This window comes from Drosophila santomea, chromosome 3R, assembly GCF_016746245.2.
Source record: "Drosophila santomea strain STO CAGO 1482 chromosome 3R, Prin_Dsan_1.1, whole genome shotgun sequence".
Taxonomy (NCBI): domain Eukaryota; kingdom Metazoa; phylum Arthropoda; class Insecta; order Diptera; family Drosophilidae; genus Drosophila; species Drosophila santomea.
Window position 1 is genome coordinate 1,814,431 of NC_053019.2, and position 23,246 is coordinate 1,837,676.

General features: G+C 40.4%; 2 protein-coding genes across 27 annotated transcripts in view; both read right to left on the bottom strand.

Annotated features, from left to right (window-relative positions):
• Nucleotides 1–816: 816 nt before the first annotated feature.
• Nucleotides 817–23,246, bottom strand: part of LOC120451040 (TLD domain-containing protein 2) — a 69,558-nt gene continuing 47,128 nt past the window's right edge. For 11 of the 26 annotated variants that reach the window (XM_039634379.2, XM_039634381.2, XM_039634369.2 and 8 more), the window contains 8 exons: nucleotides 23,061–23,212; nucleotides 22,840–23,002; nucleotides 22,302–22,503; nucleotides 21,676–21,765; nucleotides 5,350–5,471; nucleotides 5,087–5,246; nucleotides 4,567–4,736; nucleotides 817–4,503 (listed from right to left, as the gene is read on the bottom strand). In XM_039634379.2, coding sequence (XP_039490313.1) covers nucleotides 4,368–4,503; nucleotides 4,567–4,736; nucleotides 5,087–5,246; nucleotides 5,350–5,471; nucleotides 21,676–21,765; nucleotides 22,302–22,503; nucleotides 22,840–23,002; nucleotides 23,061–23,212 — 1,195 coding nt within the window. In that variant the 3' untranslated portion in view covers nucleotides 817–4,367. Of the gene's footprint in view, nucleotides 4,504–4,566; nucleotides 4,737–5,086; nucleotides 5,247–5,349; nucleotides 5,472–9,988; nucleotides 10,049–12,784; nucleotides 13,453–16,944; nucleotides 16,970–21,675; nucleotides 21,766–22,301; nucleotides 22,504–22,839; nucleotides 23,003–23,060; nucleotides 23,213–23,246 lie in introns of those variants that run through there. The other 15 variants (XM_039634383.2, XM_039634374.2, XM_039634373.2 and 12 more) reach the window with 5 other exon arrangements.
• LOC120451042 lies at nucleotides 6,069–8,154 on the bottom strand. The gene has a single exon (XM_039634396.2). The coding sequence runs from the start codon at nucleotides 7,941–7,943 to the stop codon at nucleotides 6,264–6,266; it is 1,680 nt and encodes a 559-aa protein (XP_039490330.1). The 5' UTR covers nucleotides 7,944–8,154; the 3' UTR covers nucleotides 6,069–6,263.

Genomic DNA, 23,246 nt, shown 5'->3' on the forward strand with positions numbered 1-23,246 from the left:
ATTTCTATCGATTTGCCAAAAAACTTTTTGCCACGCCCACTCTAACGCCCACAAACCACCCGAAGCTGCCACGCTCACACTTTTGAAAAATGTTTTGATATCTTGTAAATTTCTATCGAGTTGCCAAAAAACTTTTTTCCATGGCCACTCTAACGCCCACAAACAGCCAAAAACTGTCAGTGATGAAGACTCTCCTTCGCACTCCCACTAGCTGAGTAACGGGTATCAGATAGTCGCGGAACTCGACTATACCGTTCTCTCTTGTTTTGTATTTGTATTGATCAATATCTAAGATTGGTCATCCTCAGTTCATTGAAATAAGTTATGCAAACAAGACACACCTATAGTCGAGTTCGTCGACTATCTGATACCCGTTATTCTGATAGTGGGAGTGCGAGCAAGATTGTTCAACATTTCAAATTACCAAAAACAAATAAAAAAAAAAAACATTTTTGGGAGGTTAAAATGGCCGTGGCATTAAATTTAAAAATCAGTTTTGATAGGTTTCTGGACGTTAGAGTGGGCATGGCAACAAACTTGCGTTGCGTCTTTGTCTCAGGAATCTGCATGGCTAATCTCAACTTTCTAATATTTATAGTTTCCGAGATCAAGCGGAGAGACAGGCGTTCATACGGACAGACAGACGGACATGGCCAGATCGACTAGGCTATTGATCCTGATATACAGATGTATACTTTATATGGTCGGAAACGCTTCATTCCACCTGTTACATACTTCTCTTCGAATCCAGTATACCCTTTTACTCTACAACTAACGGGTATAGTGAGAATTGTAATACTGAATGTGCACACTAAGTTGATATTTGAATATACAATTTATTTTTCAGAAAAGTTAATTTTTTTATTGATTTTACATTTACATATAGGATATATTTATATATATTCTCTTGCGTTCTGCTCATGTGTTTTTTGTAGTTTTTCAGTTTGCTTTTGTTGGAATGCAATATAATAGATACGATACAAGTTGCACACATGAATTAATCCGATATCTGTAAAATGTGTTAAGTATAAGTGAAGAACAACAAATGCATTCCATTCAAACGAAACAACCAAGGCAAACTTTCGAATTCTCTTATTATTTTAAACATTTACTCTGATCACTATCCATTGCAAATATGCATGCTTAGTACTTGGCCGCGGCCTGAATACAGCTAGCCGATATCATCGAGACACACTAGATTCGCTTTCCAAAAATATATATATATATGTATGCATTTAGGTAGATATATGCCTCTCGTATATATACCACGATTTAGGTAATGGCTGCTGTTCGTGTAGTAATCAACTGTGTTCTCAATTGCTTGCAATCTATCGGTAGAAAAATAAACCACCTGCTGCATTCACATCTTTCTCTGTCAATATCGTTTGTAAAATCCTCCCTCTCGTCAAGTCATAGCTATGTGGCATGGACCTTTAGTTATGGCCTGGGTAGAGTGGTGGTCTCTAGTAAGTGGAGTTTATACAATCACGCGGTTCTACAATCAGCAATGTATAAGGTGGAATCGCAAATCTATCTCTAAGATGGTGTATATGGTAATGCCAGCATTGCCTGAATATCATCTTCCTTGAATTGTGCGAATTATATTGTGTTTAATTTTCGGTGCACAACAACTAGAAACGTTTGCAATCTACTCAACATTGTAATGGGCAAGAGCACTAAAAATTCGGACACTAAGTGCAAAAAGCATTCCACACTAATTAACTAACCATGAGGTTTGATATACATCTGGGTACTTATTTATGAATTACACATTACACCAATACTAAGCACTTATTGAACTCACAACAAAACTGAAGGGAGCAGAACTATCGTCATCAATAAATCATGCATTGATGGCTTAAACAAGTGCCTGCTGCAACAACTATATGTATGTGCGGCGTATGTGACGCATTTTTGCTTGGTATATGCACCAGTCTACAATTTAATTGACAGAAGTTACAATATAAAATTATCTCCATTCATTTCTTTTCCATATGGTTTGCATATTCACTTTATTACTGCTTAACGCACAACAAAATACATAGCTATGAATTCATCAACAAAGTTTCATAGTCTAAGGAAATAAACACTTCTTGACTTCATATGTATATTCCATAAAGCTTTTAGGTCGCGTATGTGAGTTTTGTTTGGGACATAATTGACTGGTTGTCAACAAACTATTATGCTCGACCCAGTACGAAAGTGTTAGCGGGTAGTTCGACAACATGCTATATTTTGTAGTGAACGTATTTTGGTCTCAAGTTTTTAAATGAAGTTTGCGTATAGTAAAAGATGATCGATCTGTCGATTTCAGGTTATCGTAACTTTTTCTCAGAAAACAAGCCTTTACATAGCTTGGTTTGCATTCTGTGTAGAGCCCTCAAAAGAAAGTGATTTGGTTTAATGCGTGCTGAGAGTTTTATATCCCACTCTTAGAGAGATTAATGTTTGTAGGTGTGTGCGCATGCAAACTACACAAAAATTGTTAGCCAATGTCATTTAAATAACATCTTCACGGGCGTGGGTTGCATGGTTCACCATTTTCTTAATTTTCATATGTATATTTCCATTTTTAGGGCAGGGGTGCGTGCAAATTTTCAGCTAAAAATTTCTCTAAAGTGTTGCATGCCTAGATGATTCTCTGCGTTTCGGTTTGGGATTATCTTTACATTTAATATTTTCAATCTCTTAGTAATTTCACAATTTTCTTGGCTTGTGTGCGTTGTTTTGTGACTTTGTTTCACTTTTAAACCAGTAAAAACTTGAACTCCGATGAAATGTTTTTAATACCTTACTTTTTGTTAGTTTCGAACTCTGTTCTGTGTAAAATATCAGCAATATTGTTTCGTTTGTTCTTTGAAATGTACCTCCCAGCGTCTCGTGTGTATTTGAATATTTAGAATATGTTTCTGAGTCGGCTGTGTGGCCGTAAGGTTTTTGGGAGGTCACAATACAATCGATTGGAGGAGCTGGGGCTTGGGGAGACCGGGGTTTTAAATTGGGTCGCAAGTACACTACAAAAATTACACTTACATATACCTATGTTTGTTTTTACCATTATACACTTATATATTAGCGTATGTATGTATATACATATATGTATATAATTTATTTATATATAATTATACTGAAATTGTATCTCAAAAGGGATATAAAGCCATTTAAGTTTGTTGGTTTGATTTCCCCAAAACCTTTTACACCAGCATCAAGCCAACGTTCCTGATTCTGATTTTGCTGTGGAAATATCTGCGTATATGTATGTGACCCATATTTGCAAGGAAAAGTTACAACTACAAAACAAATGTGCGCCTGCTTGGGACCCTCATATCATACCAAAATAGGTGGTGGGGCGATCAAATTATTTTGAAGAGATCTATTGGGAGCTAAATTTCTGGGTCTCGGAGGAAGTAAAACCTCTGTTTGGCCAGTTTGGTTGTATAATAATGTGTATTTCATTCTGGTGTTGTTTCTGTTTTAGTTTTAGTATAATTGCGTAGAAGTCAACATCATTAGCATAAAAATAATCATAATTAAATATATGTATATCGTGTAAAACTAAAAAATAAAACGCTCGCTCTCAGCTTCTTTTTTACATATACATAAGTGTCAATTTGTTTAAAGTTATCTTTGCTTTAGTTTTACTTGCAATCTCAGCATTTTTGCACTAAAAATTATATCGACATTCTTTTTATTTTTCTCATCTCATTAGCTTGCTCTTTCACAATGTTCTCAATAACTTTAGCAAGTAATCGGTCGAAACTAAATTCAAACTGAAATCAAACGAGAGAAATTTACACGATAAAGGATAAAAACCTGCTTTTTGCTATAAGTTTCTTCTCAAAATTTGTTGTTTATAATTTTCGTTAATAAGAACTAAACTTAATGTGTTTGTGTGAGCGTATGTGGGTGTAAGCGTGTGCCATATTATTCATGGAGATGTGTGATGACCTCTAATTTTATCCTCAACTGTTTTCGCTAGTCTGCCTTTTGGGTTTTTCATGTTTTGTTTTGTTTAAGTCTAACACATAATTTAGTTGCTTTTGTTTAATAATATATGATATAAAAACTAAATAATTAATACGTTCCAACGCATAGCTAACTCGCATTTGCTTCCGAGAACCGAATTTTCAGAAGCATTTTTCTTCAGAGCAGATCCTTTCTTTATATGGTGTTGGTGTATTCAAGTGATTTACGGGTAGGGCTGTGTGGATCGCTCCGACGAATTCTTGGACGCACACCAGCTTTTGACATCTTTCTCAGGTTGTTGGTTTTTAGTACAAGTACATATAATTATTTAGATAGATAGGTCGACAGGAGGCCCTCGCTCCCATCCTTAAATATGTTTGTTGACGACAACAGAAATTCACTTAAACAAATGCCCAGCATTCGAGTGTTTTGATAACAAAGTCTTCTTGTGGCGCCAGAGGCTCATTGCCGTATGTGCTGCATTGCTGCGATCGTCCCTGGTTCAGGTCCCCATCCAACCAAAGGCCAAAACGACCGCTGAAAATAGATTCAACAACAAATTAGTACTTGCCAGGAGTGCATCAAGTGCATCAAACTCACTCTCCAGCGCCAATCGAAAGGCTTTCCATGTTGCCTTTGATGAAGTACATATTCTCACCAGTCCAATGGAACACCTTGAAGCTCGGGTTAAACTTGTAGAGCAGGGACTCACCGGTGCCGTAAAAGTGATCCGACACATGCAGTGAGCAGGAGGTCAAGGCACCAAATACCTAAATTAGAAAAAAGAATTTGTGAAATCGATTTGACTTGCTTTTATAAAACAATTTGTGTAACATTTCTTAACTGCTCTAATCTTTACTACACTAAGCTTGAGTTCGAATAATTACCACTTCAGACTGAATAATCAATCAAAGCCATTTTGTAATTTATTAAAAAAAGAAACTAATTAATGGCCAGTAAATCATTCATATTCTATATTTGAAAGAGCGCCTATTTATGATCTAATACACTTTCAACTGTGGAACTTGACTAGCATGTTATAGTTGTTCTTTTAAACGGGACAGTAAACTTTCTGACCTTTTAAAATGTCATTCTACTATGAGGTTGGGATTGAACTTACGTTGTGCTCCGTATCCTCAATGACAATCAGAACTGGACTCTCCAGACGAGCCATTTTGCGGTACAGGGAGTTCAGTGCGAAACCATGTTGTGAGGTGCTGAAGATCAGGGACCAGGAGTATCCCTCGGCTCTAGCCGGCAGATGTGAGCAGAGCTTCTCGCTGTAGTAGAGAAAAACCGTCATTAGTTAAGAATCAAAAGGGTTTAGTAAAGGCATTTGAAAGTCAAGCAAACGTGGAAAAATCTCACCAAGTGACAACTTACCGATGCTCCTCTGTAAGAATTTCTGTCTTGCCAATCAGGTCTGGTATGGGGAAGTCCAAGTCGAAGGATCCTGTGGCAAAGAGTGAGGTCTTGCGATATTCATCTGTGCTCATTGACAGCACCTAGAGAACGATTGATGAAAAACGCAGATATTAGCAAAACAAGCAAGACATGAATGTACAACTATTAAACATAATCTAGTAAGTAAAGTAATCAAATCCAAATCAAAATAAAAATACATATCTATGAGGTATTTAAATAAGTTTCTGCTGGTTTTTGGAAAGGGTTTTTGGGACTTAGCATTTTAAGATTGGTGCTTTGATTTGGTTGTTGGGTTTTCAATTGAATGTAATATACTTTTATACTTGGAGTGCAGTGCCAGTTTTTTGAGTCTGCCGTCTTTGTGGGTGTCTCTTGTTGTGATTTAAAACATAACTACAAATTAAAACGGATCGACGATGCCAAGGCACTAGCGGAGTGAACAAAAGTAAATGATAACACAAGTCCACGAAAAAATGGTTATTTTACAATGCTGAAAGATGTTTCAGATAATTTAACCCGTTTTTCTAAAAGACAGGGTTCAGAAGAAGCCTGTACAGAAAAGATTGGTTCGAAACAACGAAACTCAATCGAGAGACGATGTTGCGATAATTGAAAACTTTCTTGACAGAGCAGAAATTAAAGGTTGTCCTTACAGTAATTTACGCAACTGTAATCAATTTTATTTAAATTACTTAAGGTTTGCGGGGAAAATACTACACTTGGCGGACAAGATTTCCAGGCCTCAATTTGGTTGACTTTTAGGGGCTTTGATCCCGAATTTGAATTTCCAAATGGCTAGGCGGCTATCTATTGTGGACGATGGTCGGAATCAAAGTGAACTTTCAGAAGTGCTGAGGTCGTGCCACAACTGCTTAGTAGCTGTTTAAGGCGCGGCTGTTGTGCTTGGAAGAAGCACTTCCCAGGCGTTGGACGGCCGACTCCTTTTTGTAACCCGGCGGCATCGCGATTTCGTTGTGCTCCACGGCAGGTTCAGTGGCAGCCGACTTTTTGGGGCCCCGCTTCTCGCCCATGACATTCCGACCACGCGACCTGTTCTCCGTTTGTAGGCGAGAATCGCTTCGAGAGGATATCGGGAGCACTGAGTTACTGGGCGATGGCCAATTGGACTCCCTGAAATCCTCTTTATCGACCTCATCTTCCGCAGCTGGTTGGCTGTCACCCCCAACAAACCGAGGTGCAGCCTGTCGTTCGATGCCCTGTTTCGCAGTTCCGCGTCTTCTTCGCTTATCCCGGGGCTCCGACATGGCTCTTTGATGAGGCTTGAGCTGCGGTGTCGGATTCACCGACTCTATAATTTGCTTCTGATTGCCCCTTGCCGACATGCGGAAGCCGGCGAACCTTTGGTTAATCACCTGCTGGGAGGCACTAATCTTGGCCGTATTGTCGGCCGCCTCGTAATGGGGTTCGTCCAACTGGGGTTGTCCCAACTTCCGGCGACTCCTGGCTCCGCCGAGGAAGGTCTGCTTTAAGAATTCCCGCTCTGCTTTGGGCTGCTCGTACCACGAATCCGTTTCGGCAGGTGCGTCCTCCCCGGACTTCCAGAGGCCCCTGGCCACTGTGATATCTGGGCGCTCTGCTCGGACCATAGACACGTCCATAAGCCGATCCTCGGGATTGTCCTCGGCGGATGGCTTTGGGCTGTGCCAACTTGTCTGCGGACGCAGTTCGCTGCGCTGCTCCGAGAACATCTCCTTAGCATTGGAGGTATACATCTCGAACCTGGGTCCGGAAGTGTGCTGAAGCGGGAGATGTGATAGGGCATCGAGATTGCGAGTGGCATGACCCATGATCATCTGGCGGCGACGGGGCCTCACCTGCCGTTGGGCTTCCTCCTCGGGTTGGACTGCCGGGCTACTGGTACTTCTATCGGCCGGGAGATTGGAGAGATACTTGAGGTTCTTTGGATGCTTCCAACCCTGCATGGGGTCGACAGAGTTTTTTGACCGCTGGGTCATCTGGTCGTGGTAGTCGCGCAGCGCCTTGCGACTGGGATCGCAGTTAAGCATGTCGCGCGTGTCGGCGTCCACTACCATTAGTTCTTCCTGAATGGACTGGCTGATGTCTTTGGCCGTTTGCATGGCTATGCCCTTGCCGAATCCTGCCGCCTGATTGTACCGCCGCTGGGTGGCGGACAAAGAGGCCGTGGTGTGCGGGGGCTGGGAAACCCGGCCCGTGTACTCCTCCTCGTCCTCCTCTTGCTCTAGCTGCTCGTGCTGCAAGCGACTGTTGAGGCTGCTTGAGGAGGAGAACAGCCGCGACTTGCCGTAGAGCTTGTAGGGCGCCACCTTGGCATGTCCCAGGCTGGGGCCCATGCCCTGCATCTGGTTGGACATCGTCTTCCTCACCCCGGAGATCTTTCGCACCCGGCTTCGCTCGAAGTTGTAGGGCTGCGCCGCTGGCGCCATGCTCTGGGCCACACATGGCCTGCTCCGTGTGTGGTATAGACTCCGCATCGTAGCGGCCAAAGGAGTGATCTGCAGGCTGGCACCTCGGCGGGCCAGCTTACCCAGGCTGCACTGATGGGTACTCATAATTGGAACCAATAAATACACGCACAATTTAGCAAAAACCTGCGAAAACGAAGCACGCTTCTTCACGGACTAAAGAACACACTTTCACGAATTCGCAAGACCAACAAAACACGGATTAAACCCCAGAGTTGGGAAAATAAATTCGAATTTTCTACTTTAGAGAGCTCTGTACGAAACGAAATAAAACAACAACTGGCAACGAAATGAAACTGCTCAACGAACCCCCAGATAAAAACCGATGAAGGCAAGGGCAACGCCTGCTTGATCGCAAACCATACATAATACCTGTTTTCAGCTAGAGGCTTACCACAGCTACCACAGAGTTTTGGGAATTTTGTATTATTTTGGGTATATGTTGCATGCAAATTCTTCTTCAGAACCCCAAAATGTAAAATGTAAAAAAAACCACATTCTTCGTTTCCAATAGGTGTTTAATTAATTACATCGCCTTTTATTAGGTATGATCATTAAATATGGAATTTTCAAAATGATAGCAATTGGAGATAACTATCTAGATCCCCTAAGCTCACCCTAAAATTCGCTGGCAGGGACCTCTGTGATGATGGTGAAACTTTCGTAGCTTTTCGTGCAGTCCCATGATGGACAACCGATTAATTGGGGCTGTTTTAGTGAACTGAGCCATATCACTGCAAAACTGGGTGCTAGTGTCCCTTATTTAATTTCAATGAAATCTTATCCGCCAGGAATCTTAGTGATAGGGCGACGCTGCTTATGCTGCCATCGATTAATAGCAGCAAAGCTACGCCATCATGTGAAATTGATTTCGGATCCACGGCTAATTTTGCGTGCGGACTTTTTTTTACCTGTTACATTTACCAGTACATTGTGCTTTGAATTGCTTCTGGGTGTGACAATGTCGTCTTTCCCAGCGTGTGAACATTTCGCTTGTGACGTCAATGATTGTGCTAATTGTAATCGTGGTGATCGAGTATGAATTACCAAAACAAGCTCTCCCTTATTTCAGACATTTGCATATGTTTTGCACACAAGTAGCATTACTAATAGTTAGGAGGTAGATAGGAGTTATCAGACAGCACCCACACTTTAGTTACCAACCCACACCTGCTGCTATTCAGATGTGAGATCATTCGCATTGCTAAAATCATTCAAATTCAAGGCAGTGCCTCGCATGTCTCTCGGTCTTTAAAGGACGTGATTCAACCATTAGCAAGTCTCGATAAGGCCCAAAAACAAAACCAGCTCGAAAAAAAATACTACACCGTTTATATCAGAGCAGCAGTTGTAGTCATATGTATATGTAATTCGGCGTCGCAGTTGGTGGTTTGATTAAATCTTGATAATCTGCGGATGATTGATTAGCTTTTTGCCAACACTCGAGTTGAAGAGCCCCTGAGTGGCGCTCTGCGAGTATTGCGCCATGACTTTGATTCGCCATCGAGTGTCGAAATACTAGGGTTCAATACAAATTTAATTAGAAATGAATTCTCGAGCAATCTCAACAACGATAAACGGCCTTGCTGGCAATTAGTCTGATTTAAAATCTGCTTTAAAATCAGTTCGTCGAAGATACCTAAGCCGTATGAAAGGTCAAGAGATCTGTGTGCTTTCAGATCAATTTGGGTCAGTGAAACAGATAGCCAACTCATTTTGATCACCAGACTGCGCAAATTTGACAGATGTATGCGCGTTTTTTTGCGACAACTCAATGGGAACAAGAGTCTGGTAATTGAGGCGTGACTGCAATTTTCAGAGGACCCCTAAAAATAAAAATACAGAACGCAATTTCACAGACTCCGCACTTCAACGAGGGTCGTCGCTCAATCGCAGATCGGAGCGGGTTTTTTGAAGAGGATAGCCAAAGTCAAACGTCAATGACAGTATGGCTGGTACATTGCATATAGCTTTATATATTTGCACAGCACTTAAAAACACGATCTCAGTTAAGCTTAAGTTGAGCTTAACTGATGAGCGAAAAGTAACCTCTTTCGAAACTAATGAAAACCCAGAACAGCTGGAAAATCACATGAATCATGTGTTCGTGCCTGCAATAATGATGTTTATACCTCGCGGTCGAGTCCATGACTGACCATTAATTCGCACATCTTCATTTAGTTTGGCACTGGGTTTGTTGTCACTTTCAATTGAGGGATCTTTTCACACACACGACGGCGCATATAGTCTATTCTCAAAATCAAGCCACTTGGGCACGTTCTCGGCACAATTGTTAACCTGAATCTGAATCAGAATCGGTATCAGAATTAGTATCGTTCGTTGCTCTGAAGGAACAGAGATGCTGGGGAGATTAACTCAGCCGACTTGGCGTAGCGCGTTCAAAAGCCAACTGCGAGCGGGTTCAGTCCAACCGTTTTTTTGGCCGTCAGCGAAAATATATTTATTTGCCGCTCACTCAATTTGCTCAGCTCAAGTCGTGAGTTTGCTCGGCGAAAGAGAGAGCCAGGCATATTATATTATTTATAATATATGCAGAGAGGGCTAATATCGGGTTTGTGCTTTTCGAGATCGCGTCCCTCCGATCTAAAATAAAATATTTTACAAATAGTAGACAGTGACAAACTGTTCACACTGGATTCTTTCATTTCAAACGCAGTTCTTTCGTGTAGTTTTTAGTTTTTAATCAGTTTCTCTACAAATTTTGTTAAATATATTTACAGTTGTGACATTAAACTTCTGCGATTGCTGTTCAACTTCAATTAACCCCACTCTGTCTTCATTAAATAAGAAGTTAACCTCGGAATCACCGCACAATCTGCACTGCGATGAAATTAGAAATAATTGGTTTAGTTAGTGATAATATTCAGTGTCATTTTGTTACTGGGCAAACTTTGACATTTAGCCATCATTGGCCTGATAAGTCCGTTCAAACATATTTACAATGTTTGCTGGAAATCATGAAACGGTAGCACTCCGGAAAAGTTCATATGGTACTCATATACAAGGGACTAATGTTTTCGAGAGTAGTAAACCCAGTCGGTCAGGGAAGAAAATAATTCCCAAGGGAGTTTCCCTCGGCCATTCAGTCACGACACGAAGGTTTGAGATTCATTTGAGTCCCTCGACTACAAACTGTTGGAGAATGTTTTTTTTATATTTTTTCAGTTTTTGTATTCTTCTGTAAGATTCTATCGATATGCCAAAAATTTGATCGCCCAAAGCTGCCACGTCTACACCTTTGAAAAATGTTTTGATATTTGTTATTGATATTTGACAGTCGTGGAACTCGACTATAGCATTCTCTCTTGTTGTTTTTGTTTGTTAGATCGATTAACTTATTTATAGCACTTTTCGAACATATAGAATTATAAAGACAGCGTACTTCAGCTGGGGGACCGGCGGCGAACATATTCCGCAACGGCTATGCGTTAACTGGTTTCTTTGCGCCCGAACAATTTTAAAGTGTTTGGCAGGCAGTCAAATCCACAGAACCGGCCTCAATACAAAAAGAGGTTAAAACAGCAAAACATACAAAAGGCGAAGAGCAGCTACAGAAAAGAGCTTACTGGCCAAACGGGTATTGAGACCTGATACGCGCGAAGGAGCCAGCAAAACAAAAAGCAGAAAGTTAGTAGGTAAGCAAAAGAATAAACGCGTAAGAAATTCTTAGCTTAAATGTGAAGGGCTGAAGGGGTAGTTAAATCTGCGGTGGGAATGGGTGGTAATTAAGGTGTGTGAGAGGCTTGGCAGAGGTGCGAAGGAAAGGCAGGGTAAAAAATCGGCTCATTTGTGCCTGGTTTGCCAAAATGAGCAAAATAAGAAATTTGAATGGAAACCTTTCATAACTCTACCTAAACAGTTTGTATTATTTATACACCTATTCAATTAATTTTTCTAAAGCTATACGTCTACTATCATTTTCTCCGACTAATAAATTTTCCATTCCATATGTAAAGCTCCAGAGAATTAGCTAACTCCATGAGCAGTATTGAAGTTTGATAACCTAATTATAACCAGAGCTAATATCGTTTTCATTTTTCCGGTTTTTTCCGCATTCCTTATCAGTTCATGTTACTTCAACCACGCTATTTAAATATATTCGTTTTTGTGACTTTAAGGCTTTTTATATTTTTTCTAATTATTTCGCCTGAATGCATAAAAACAGCAAAAGAAGAATTTTTTGCGCAATTTATCATTTTGAATGTTTGTTTAGATATTGCATGTCCATTTTTGCGGTGTGCTTTTTAATTTGTATGTCTAAGCAAATATTTCGTTGCTCGCACAGAATAACTTAGGTTAGTTATCATGTGTTGTGATGCCACATTGCTCAAGCAAAACAAGAGACGTGTTTGCCAATGTTAAATAGCAACTAGCAAATCTTTGAGGGGAGCCGCGACTTTGGGAAGTGTCAACCCATTACTTGTAATGCTTGGGATTGAGATTCCTCCGAAAAGATCGTTAACCCGAGGCAAGCACCAAAGTTCAAAAACCTGACAGATAGATAAATGGCGTTCGCTCGAGATGATCCGACTCTTAGCCACATTTGTATCTTATAATGATGCCATAATAGTTGCAAATCGGTTCGAGCAATTAATAGTAGTTTGGAATAGGAGAAACGTGTGCGATAATGGGTCAATAATAGACGTAACCCTAATATTCTTGACACTAATTACTAACCGCACTATACTACAAAGCTTAGCCTCAGAAACGGGGAATTTGATTTATAAAAATGGGGTGCCAAAAAAATTAAAAAAATTATTCTTATTTCGATATATGTATAATTATTTAACCTTCTTATGGAAATAGTTTTTGAAAAATAAAAAAATAAAACCCTGCCTCATAAATTGGTACATTCACACAGATCTCCTTTGGATACCTTGCCAGATCCGATCCTGATCGGCACTCACCGTTTCGTGCATTTCGCCGCTCTCGTCGAGGAGAGCCTCCAGGCTCTGGTCGTCCTTGGTGGGCGAGAGGGGGGGCGTAGGGGCGCGGTTCTTGGCCGAGAGGAGGGAGCGCGGCAGCAGGTGGCGGCCGTAGTGCAGGTAGAGGTAGCGACCCCACCTGCGGCCGGCCAGCCCGCAAACGGCCAAAATGGCGAACACAGAAATTGCGAACCACATGTTGCTGATGGCTAACAGTGGCGGTGTTCCGTGGAAGAGCAGTAGTAGCAGCTGCAAAAGCTTTCGTGTGGGGATGTCCCACTTTTTGGGCTAGCACTGTGAGAAAGCTTTGGCGCTCCACATATCGCTTCTCTGTCTCTCTTTTGTCTCTCTTTCGCTTTTCTGAATGGTCTTGTGACCCACGATATTTGCTTCAACTTTTTCTCCGATTATTTGCGTTTCTGTTGTCGCCACCGCTTTTATCACGCTATACGTCTTCCGCTCTCCGCCTTGCAGTACTGCTTTTGGCCTTTCTTTGTTACACGTTAAAACTTTGTTCCTAGTTGGAACATTCAAATTTGTTTTCTTTTCATCGTGTTCTCTGCAGATGTTTTATTATATCTTACATCTTTTCTTTCACGTTAAAAGCTACGTTTGGGGGCGGCTGTGTGTGTTTTCAAACAAGTTGCTCGACCGACTAAAACTTATTGGACTCTCTTTGGAGCCTCGAAAAAACGGGCCTCTGCTAACACGCAACCTACAGTGAGTCACGTCACACTTTGGCCAGCCCACAGCCACACACTTTATAGCCTATAAAACCAGAACTGAACTAATCAGTCCTAATAAAGCGCTCTCCTTTTTGTTCTGTGGAGTCAGTTTGGGAATTTGACATGAAAAATTTTCGACTTATGTGGTTCTGCTTATTACTTTGATTAAAAATAATATTTCTTTACCATATTGGAAGTGAAAAGTTTCCATCATGAATTAAGTAAGGCAAGTACTACATTATATTATTAAATAGTCTTGGCATACAATAAATAGTAATAACTGTGACACCACATGTTTGTAAATCTCTTTAGTCAAGTTTTTACAAACTAGACAGTGCAGGTCGATATATTATGTTTGCCACTGTTGGTACATTATGTTAGCAACGCTGTTAATCGTGTTTAACAGTCTAGGGTTGAGACACTTTGTTTCTGCAACATGTTGCTAGGATTATTCCAACTAGAAGTTGCGTATGCGTAATACTTACTTTTGTGCTTTGTTTTTCTTCGAGGTTTTATGTATTGCCCACTGCGTCTGCATCTGCGGTTTGAACAAGGTATTTACCTTTTTTTTGGGTTAAGTGCGTAATTTTACTAATTTTGCATGTCTGCAGCTCGGATGAAGAGAAACTGGATGAGTTGTATTTAAAACAAGATAGTGTTCTCTATAGTCGAATAGAAGAATATAGAAGAATATATAAACTTTATATGGTCGGAAACGCTTCCATCTGCCTGTTATATACTTTTCAACGAATCTAGTATACCCTATTTACTCTACGAGTAACGAGTATAAGAATACAGATGAACTTAATAAATATCAAATATGTTGCTTCAAACTTTTTATACAATGCGCATTTTGAAGTTATTGGTTTTATTTTCGGAAGTTTGACTGTAGTAAACGATTTGTACAAGTCGGAGGAAGAAGAGGACAAGGGGCCATACTTAAACGGATTAGTGGGCGTGTTAAACGCGGCGACAACGGCAGCAGTCGAACAAAATACCAAGACGAAAACAACATGAGTTAAACTACTCCCCATGCAGTTCGTATTCTAATTAGTTACGCAGCAAACCGGCTAAAGTATGTTTTTCAAATCGCGTAAGCAAGCCCCTCAAATCGTTGGTGTAGAGGGTACATAAAAAATACTGAAACCGGAATCGCTTTTCCCAACGTTGCTCTACTCTGGAATGTATGTGATATTTTAAAGAGACCAATCAACTGTGAACCGGTTAAAAACAGATAACTTTTTAAATTGCCCTTGCTTCAGAGTCCACAGATGCTTTTGATCACATTATCGTACCAAAGATTAAGTTTGCATCACCCACAGCTGTTTGAAATATGGCTTATAATTCCGATCCTGGGTCAGCTACTTGCAATTGGTCCTCTCCGGTTAATATTTGCGTCTGGTTAAAAACACCGCAGATAACAGCAATCGGTAGGTAATTCAAATCTTAGATTCCCTTAAATTTCTTGATTGGCTTAACCTTTATCCAATTAATTTTAATAAACAAATTTTTGACATGTCCATTTGTGTCTAACCAAAACATAGTTACCAAGTTGTCTAGCGCCTTTTCTGCTCCTCAATTTGTATACTACAACAAAATTACTACACGCAATTACTTTTTGGCGACCTAAATGATGAAACAATCACGTGTCTGCGGGTATCTTTATATCGCAGCCGTGGATGTGTGCGATTTGATTTGTTTGTTAAAGTGGGCTACGTACAACGCCCTCTCGACAATGGCCTGGTAGTCGGTATTGTGTTACCAAAACAACCATGTTCATAATGAGGCAATAGTTGTAGCTAGATGCTCGTAATCCAATATCCCGAATAGGGGGCCAGAAATAGGAACTTAAAAGTCTGTGAAAGCATTCACTCAGCGCTGAAGTTCCACTACATAATATGTATAATGGTTATTAACAAAAAAGTATTACGATTTGGGAAAATAATACAACCTTTAAGTTTAAAAGGGAAAAGTAAAGTTAAAGTTGATCTCTCGTAATCCATTACAGAGCATCTCCTTTTTTTGCTTCGTTTCTTAGCTGCTAGTTAGCCAGATCTCAACTAAATTAAATACAAAACAGACTGTATAGTTCCAGTCAACCATTTGAAACCCAAGTGGGATATAAGCAGTCTACATGTTTATATATATGGCTCTTCACAACTGGCTGATTTCTTTCCCCCAAACAGAACCCGTTGTCGCATTGAATTTCGATTCGAGCAAACACAAAAAGTGTTTATATACTAGTACATTTTTCTTTTTTCAATGTAAAGACCTATTGAAAAGTGGGGCCGACCTGGGCAATGCATTTTGAATTAAACCTAACTACAGACAAAGGTGGGTAATTAAAGAAAGGTGACCCCGACCCCTAAAACAATGCCGAAAGGTGAAAGAAATGTCAAATGTGCCGCGATATTGTGGCCGAAATAAAATCTAGCTTGTAATGCAAATTAAAATGAAACCGAAAATATTTCGGTGTTTTTTAGACCGGCTAAACGGGGATCGGGTTCAAGAAAATTAGGAATTCCTAGACAATCGTAAAATGTCATGAAATAGGTGCTTAGCAGCTGAGAAAAGGGGTAGCCTAGGCTAACAATAGTTCCACTTGGTTGTCGTTTTTTAGCCGTCATCTGCCATTTAAATTTCTTCGAAATATAAAATTCATTTAAACGATTCCGCGCACAATCAAAACACTCGGATCGATCGAGGGTGGGAGATAAGAGTTACAAGAGCGTCTGATAACCGTGTTGTATGTGTCGAAGAGGTCGAGGAACTCCATATGTTTCTTAAGGCTCCTTCGGCAAGAAAACCGTGTTCTGAGCATGGATGGTTCAGACTTTGCAATAACTGAATTCCGAGTGGAAAAGTTTTTCGCTTAACTGAGCTCAGATTCGAATCACTGTCTTTTACAGAAATCCTCGTACAGAATGAGTTTATATGAACAACTGCTTGGCGGACATAAATTTGACCAATTTTACTAACAATTCACATTTATTTCTCAAATAATTTACGAGCACACACAAGGATTGCCCAGATCATCTGGTATGCAATATAGTAGCTACTGTGGCATCGATTCACATTCCACCTTCGTGGCAGCGGCATTTACATGATCATTATTGTCGGGGCTGGATATTTTCGGTAGAATCCGACCTTTTGGGCGGCAATTGGGAACTTTTTCGATCGATATGGCCATCGTTTATGGCCGAGGCATTGAATACGTTTGGTTTTTGGTTTTGGACGCGCTCGGATTACAAATCTAACTGCACTTTGAAAGACTATTTTCTTTGGTTTTTATGCGATTTCGCTTTCGGTTTCACATTTTTTCTGTCTTCTGCAAACACTTTCACCCCGGACAGAAGTGTCTTACGTCCCGCAGAAGACTAATATTTTGCTGGCCTTTGTTGATTCATTAATATTTACCCTTTTCTTGATGTATTTTGCTATTTTTGAGATTTTTATTGTTTTGGCGCTCATTTTAACAACGTTTTCAGCTTGCGGCCGCAGAAGAATCGCAGAATCGTGGACAGCTGAAGATAGAGAGAAGAGCGAGTCGCTTTCCTCGCACTCTTTCTTCTTCTATTTTTCGCCGTATCTAATTTTGAACACGCTTCTCTGCGCGGAAAAACCCGAATGCTGTTTGCCCGACTGCAGTTACTCAAATATTTCTATATTTTTTGGTTGAAATAGAGTCACATTTTCGGTAGACTTCTAGACTTCTATCATCTGGATCGAATTCGAATTTGAAATATTCAGAATGGGACGCGACGGCGACTGTCCGGCTTGGAAGTGTTGCGAAAACTAAAAAATCAGCCATAGCTGGCTCAGTCGACACGGTCGCAGTCGTAGCAGGCGCCGCAGCCGCAGCCGCAGCAGCAACAAATAAAACAACATTGCCAGTAGAAACAATAACAATACCAATATCAACAACAACAAAACGGGGCTCAGCTGCTCGCGGGCTCGACGTTGCTGCTGCTTTTCAGCTGATATATGGAGCTGTGGCTGTGGTCCGTAGACTATGACGATCCGAGGGACGCGACTGTAGGTGGCCCGGGTGATCTTACATTTGAAATGCATGGAAATCGTGGGGTTCGAGTGCCATAGGGGCCACACTGGAGCTTTCCGACGACTTTCGACTCTTTTGTGGACACACTTTGTTATTACAATCAAACAACACAGGGAGGCCTTTTCGTTTTCTGTCTTGGTTTGGTCTATGGTTTAGTCTAGTCTTCAGCTCGGCTTCCTGCCATCATATGTTTTGAGGCTAAAGCACTTGCGATTTGCCGGGCAGGCAGTGGTATTGATTATTGATAAGATTAGCATGATAATTCTCTGTACAAGTAGTTCTTTGAATAATTCAAGTTTGATCGAATAAGATGAATTACGATTAAATCATAGAAACCACAATCTGTGATTTAAAACTATAGATCGATTATAGCGTTCAAAAGTTTATCTATTTCGTTATAGAGTCGGTCTTTTGAGAGTGGCCCTGCCGGTGCGGTAATTGCTTTTCAGGTGTTTGCTGCGCTTTGCTTTACAGCTATGCAAACATATTAACTGTCATGCTAATCAATCGATTGCACACCGCCTATATGAGTGTATTTGTTGCCTGCCGAGCGATTTGTTTGCTATGCGCGCTTTTAAACGAAGCATTTTAGCGGCTTGCCAAGTGTGGGCGTACACCTTTTGTATGCATTCCCTGTAAGGCAATCAAAACCGCTGCACAAATTTCCCGCATGCAGCTGCTAAGGACTTACGACACACCCTGTACCCTGTACCAAAGGGAAAATTCTAGATCGAATCGCAGAAACAACGTGTATGTGGATCAGTCACTTGCAAATAATCAGGATCAAGACACTCAAGATCGAGACAGGTTAAAGATCCTTTTTGTGTTTTAGTGATTATTATTAGATTAAGGTCGTTGCAATCTAATAAAACCTCTGATTTAAGCAAGTGCTACTTTGTAAGCAAACGAGTTATCATCGACTTTATTCCGGTTGCGTCCTTATTTTCTGCTCAGAGGAGTCGCCAATTAATGAAATTTCTTTTTGTGAGTTAGAGATCATAAAAAGTACTTGAAACTCCCTCAGTATATTTTTATTAAACGTTTCTATTGGAAGAGCATAAATAAATTCATATGTAGGATTATTACCTATTAATTCGGGTTATTATTTGTTTGAATTGAACCAATACCGCATATATCTTATTTAAATCAGTAATTTGAATGGGAGATTTTGATTACTATCTTATGTACTGGCGTCCAACACAAAAATCCATTTTAGCATCTCCTTAATAAACGTTCCTCGGTAAAAATAAACTTTCAAACAATATCAGTGCGACAACTCAGCAGATTTTATGTATTCAAAGCCGCACCCACGATTCATAACTTATATGAGAGAGAAATCAAATTGTCCCGCAGGAATACTAAACACCGCCACCCCACAAAAGTTAAGTAAGTGTTTATGGAACCGCAGTAATAAAGTGCGCAATTTAATACAAGACTGCACTTACGGTGAACTGTTTTTTGATAACCCGAGAGATAGAGGGAAAATGCTGAGCGAGGGAAATGCAAGTTGGAAGATCATTACGATGGGGTTGGAGGTGGACTTGCGAGGAGGCCTCTGAGCAATACAATTTCAATTGTCCTCCCAGCTCGTTCGTAAAAATTCATTGAAGCCAATTGATGGTACAAGTACTCTACCAGGCCTACCAAGCATACAGACATACATACGTACATACATATGTACGAATAAGCATGAGGCGTCAATCAATTGGAGACGATGTTCATTTGGCTGGCGTCACCGGCCCCTGAGAATTGGGGGCGGGGCTAGTAAGCTCCACCGTTTAGGATTTGGCATCTTGTCCGCTAACTGAGCGTTTAAGCAAGGCGCATCGCGCTTTAATTTTCACCTGGTTTTATTCTGATATTTAAATTCACCCGAGCCGGATTTAGCATCGAAAAAATAGATGATGATGAGACCCACCAATCAACTCGCTGAGCAAACAAAATAAAACAGAAATCTCAAACCGGCTAAATGGCAATCGCTGTGAAGCGCTTTAAGTACGTAATTAATTAGAATATACTTGTAGTTAAATGTAGTTGGCAGTCAGCCGTTGCTCCACCTGATCCGACATATGTTTAAACTGTGTTTATATTAATTGATTTATAATTGAAACATCTAACGATACATCTAATAAACGATTTATGCGAGGCACGCGCTCAGCTGTTTGTAATCTAAGCTAATCCAACCGGTTAGGGATAGTGACAAACTGGACGCTTATTTGTGTACAAGGGTAGCATAACCAGTTGGCTTCATTCATAAAGTTATGCTGCATTTGTTATGTATGTGTGCAAATGAATCATGTCAATTACTTTTCTAATTTAAGGCAATAATTTGCCTATAGTTTTAGGTGCAGTAAAATGTCAGACGAAATACATTGTACGAAATGTTTATATACTTTGAAAGATAATCCACAATGAGGACTTCTTTCGAAATGAGCTCATCCATCAAAAATGCTGCAAGATACTTTTAAGTATTACGCAATTGATATGCATTATATCCAAGCGGTCATTTTCGATTAACCCAAATATGGCACAAAACACTCAGCGCATTTAACCATTTCTGACTGAACTTTAGGCACATCTATCGCTTGAGGTAGTTTCGGCCCAGCGGAAGTTTTTATAAGCCAAGTTTGCATCGGTACCGATTTGGTCACTCAAGGCCACCATGGGTTTTTGTTTACGAGAGATAACCTTTGAGTGCCAAGATCTATTGATAGCTTTCTGCTGTGGCTCTCTGTTTTTACGATTATTGATGTTTTGATGCGGCGCTAATGAGGAAACAATTTGCCGGTGCACTGCTACACTGGCGGCTGATAGGACAGTAAAATTAACCATTCCGGCGATAAAGGAAAATTCAATTCGGACTTGGACAGTGTCTACTGAAAGTCGAGTGCCAGGCCCTCAAGTCACCGGAGTTACTCATCCATCGTGATCCCAAAACTGCACTTGGCACGCTTTCAGGAATGTGAAAACGTGCCCATAAATATTGAGCAAACAAATAACAAACAAAAAAGCGCTAATCGCTGTAAAATGCCGATGAATTAAAATGTGTCTACATATAGCAGGTGGCTTTTAAAATTGTAAGTATTGCGAAATAGACCCCCATCGAATCAGTCTAATTAGCATATCAATTCGGAGGTTCGAATACAGACCAGGAGAATGTGGTTAGCTCACAAGGGGCAGACTTTCAAGGGGCCGGCTCTAGATTGGCTCATTGGTTGGTAATACTTCTCGATCGCAGGCAAGGTTGGACTTAGCTGTGGTCGTATATAATATATTACGCGTGTAAATTGGTTACTTCGGCTGTTGGGCTAGGTAAGGTAATATGACCATGCATCTGCAATGATAAGGTATTCGTTGTGGTTGCTCTGCATTTGTTAGCTTGTATTCAAAGCTAATTTGTAAATGTATAATAGGCTCAAAAGTATTTTGTATTGGTAGCTTTGTTAATCCTTTCAATCTTTTTCAATCCTTTAAATATTCGTTTTTTAATCTTTTTTTTTGTTTTAGGGTATGAATTTTCGTTGGTCGTTCTCTGTCCTTTTTTTATATTTTCTATATGAATTCGATTGAAATTTCGATGCAAAGAAAATGTTTGAGTTTAAGATGCTCACTGAAAAAATATGAATATTTAAATTTTCCAATCTAGAAAAGATAATTTGTTGACTTTTTAGCAAATGTCGATATTAAATGCTCGCTTGATATAGAAATGAGCCAATGCAATTTATATTAAGATCCCGATGGATAATATATCAATGATGGGCGATTATAAACGAGTGCAGCAAACAAGTGCTTAAATGGGTGCCAAAGATTTTTCGTGGAAAATGGTTGGTGATTAAAACACAACTAAATAAAGAAAAGTGCAACAGTACTTAGTTTTCGAAACTACAGAAACATAAGGACCAGCGAGCACAAACTATTGAAATCAAAGATAACCGAAAATAGAAATATAAGTTTTTAAAAATTCAACATTTTCACACAATTTCCAAAAGTATTTTTGGTTTTAAGTTGTTTTTTTATATTTAGTTTGGTGCGGACAACACAGTTAGGTTTAGGTGAAGAATTCTTATAAAAGGGTTTTTGGTCCTAACCTCGCCGCCCAGCATTTCCAGGTCATGCGATGCGGCATGCGATGCCGTTTTAATGATCTTGTAGGTCTTGGCGAACGGCGCCTTTATAAGCTGTTGTAGTCATAGGAGGTTAAATATCATACGGTACAGATTTGCATTAGGGCGAATGGAAGACTCATTTCGATGGATATTGTTTGTAGGTTTGGTTTTCAGTATCGATTCGATTTTGTTCGATATTATTTCAGTTGGAAAGTAAATGCAAATAAAATTTCAATACAAGAAAGGAAGAAGAAAAACAAGAAAAGGAGGAGAAGAAAGCGCATGTACAAAACACGAGGGGAAAGAATGTAAACAAGATTTACGATTATATAAGTATGTATAGAAAAAATTTTGCATATAAATTTCCTTATTTAGTAATCATTAAATCGATTTCTGAGGCATAACCTAAAGAAGCAGATGTAATATCGATTCGGTTCGTAATTCAAAAATATCGTGGAAAGGCTCGAGAGAATCTAAAAAAATATATGTAGAACAAGTCGAGGAAAAAACTCAGAGCAAAGAGTTAAACGATATGAAATGGTGGATAAAGACATAGTCGCGCATGGGGAGCCTCGGGTCAGGCCGGCAGTGAATGGATATGGACTCACCTCCCAGGACTCGCGGGTCAGATCGCTTATCTCCTCGCCATCCTGGCTGCCGCTTCCCATGCCGGCTTTGGTGGTGCCGCTCTTGGTCCACTCGGTGTCCTCTTGAATCAGCTCAAAACCACGCGCCTTGATCTGCTCTTCGTCCAGCTCACCGTACAGGTGTTTCACCCAGGTGTTTATGAAGCGATAGAGCTCATCAACGCTGCAATTGAAAAATATAATATTATATACACTGTTGGACAAGTTCCAGGGTTTCCCCGGTATTTAAACTGGAGACGCTAAAAATGTTTTCACAGGCAATGAAATCATCCGAATACATTTTGTGTTGGGCATAGCTATTATTAACTAGATTTAGTCAGTATTCAAGTTTTGGTTGCCCAGTAATTTGATTTATTAAACCGATATACTTATGACCTTTCTGATCGTGGAAATCGGTGTACTAGTGCCACGAGATTAGAGGCCACCGCTGCATCGTTTATAATAAGCTCTCCATGAATACGGAAATGCGTTCTTAGTTTGAAGATAACTCCTAACTCACCGATTCTTTGGCACACTGAACCAGTACTCAGCGCGCAACTTGTTCTTCCCGTAGGACATGACAGAGGTTGGCAGCGGAATGGCCTTGCCAATGGGCTTGCCCATGCGCAGGCGTAGATACAATGGTGGGTCAAGGCAGGCTCGAGCCGGTCGTGGGATGAGTTCTGTGCAGGATACAACATTAGTAGGCGTCTCATAACTTGGAAATCATATCCATCTTACTGTCCACACTGATAAAGAGTTCCGGTTTGTCGTCCATGGAGACCATGGAGCGGTAGTCCAGTTTGGGCGCCTGCTTGGCCTCTTTCAGCTTAGTGCTGGACGAAGTGCCCTCTGAAGAGTGAGGACGAATAAAGGTACCGATTGAGGAACGTCTGGGGAGGTACAACATAAATGTATTAGCATAGA

Coding starts and splice junctions, on each gene's coding strand:
- LOC120451042 (XM_039634396.2), bottom strand. CDS start 7,943: ATGAGTACCCATCAGTGCAGCCTGGGTAAGCTGGCCCGCCGAGGTGCC.